The sequence below is a fragment of the Trypanosoma grayi genome (assembly GCF_000691245.1).
Source record: "Trypanosoma grayi strain ANR4 Tgr_2567_V1, whole genome shotgun sequence".
Classification (NCBI taxonomy): Eukaryota; Euglenozoa; class Kinetoplastea; order Trypanosomatida; family Trypanosomatidae; genus Trypanosoma; species Trypanosoma grayi.
Genome location: NW_008828185.1, coordinates 1 through 509, shown reverse-complemented (window position 1 = coordinate 509; position 509 = coordinate 1). Strand labels below are relative to the sequence as shown.

General features: G+C 60.9%; 1 protein-coding gene across 1 annotated transcript; it reads left to right on the top strand.

The window, feature by feature from the left end:
* Positions 1-53: 53 nt before the first annotated feature.
* DQ04_25671000 (hypothetical protein) lies at positions 54-509 on the top strand (the record flags this gene model as incomplete). Its single annotated transcript, XM_009318295.1, has 1 exon — positions 54-509. A coding segment is annotated over one exon (456 nt), but the record flags the coding sequence as incomplete, so codon positions are not given.

Here is a 509-nt window from a genome sequence, read left to right as displayed (position 1 = left end):
GCTGTGCTCCTCCTCTCCCCCGCAGACACAGGTGGTCCCAGACCATTCTGAATATGTTGCCGTACCACATGTTTTGTGTGATTGCCGCTGCGCTGTGCTGCTGCACGTCTCTGTGTGTGGCTGCTGCTGCTGAGGCTTCCTCTGTGCCACCCGCAGGTGGTGCGGGGACCCCGGCGGCGACGGTTGGTACGGCGAGAAAAAACGTTTTGGACGCCGTGGCGACCATGACAGAAGCGACAGCAGGTTCTGCGAAAAAGGTTCTGGAGAATTTAAAAGGGGCAAAAGAGGAAGCGGAGAAGACGGCCTCGAGAGCAAAGGCCAGCGCTGAGAACGTGGCGAATGAAGGTGCTGACGCAGTCAAGAGCACGGCCGAGGAGCAGCTTCACCGCGCCGACAACGGGGCAAGCGATGTGGTGAAAATCACAGCGGGCCGTGCGAAGTCTGCTCTGCCCGGGGATGGCAGCAGCGTTCCTGCGGCGGTGTGTGCACTGCTGCTCCTGGGAGCGATG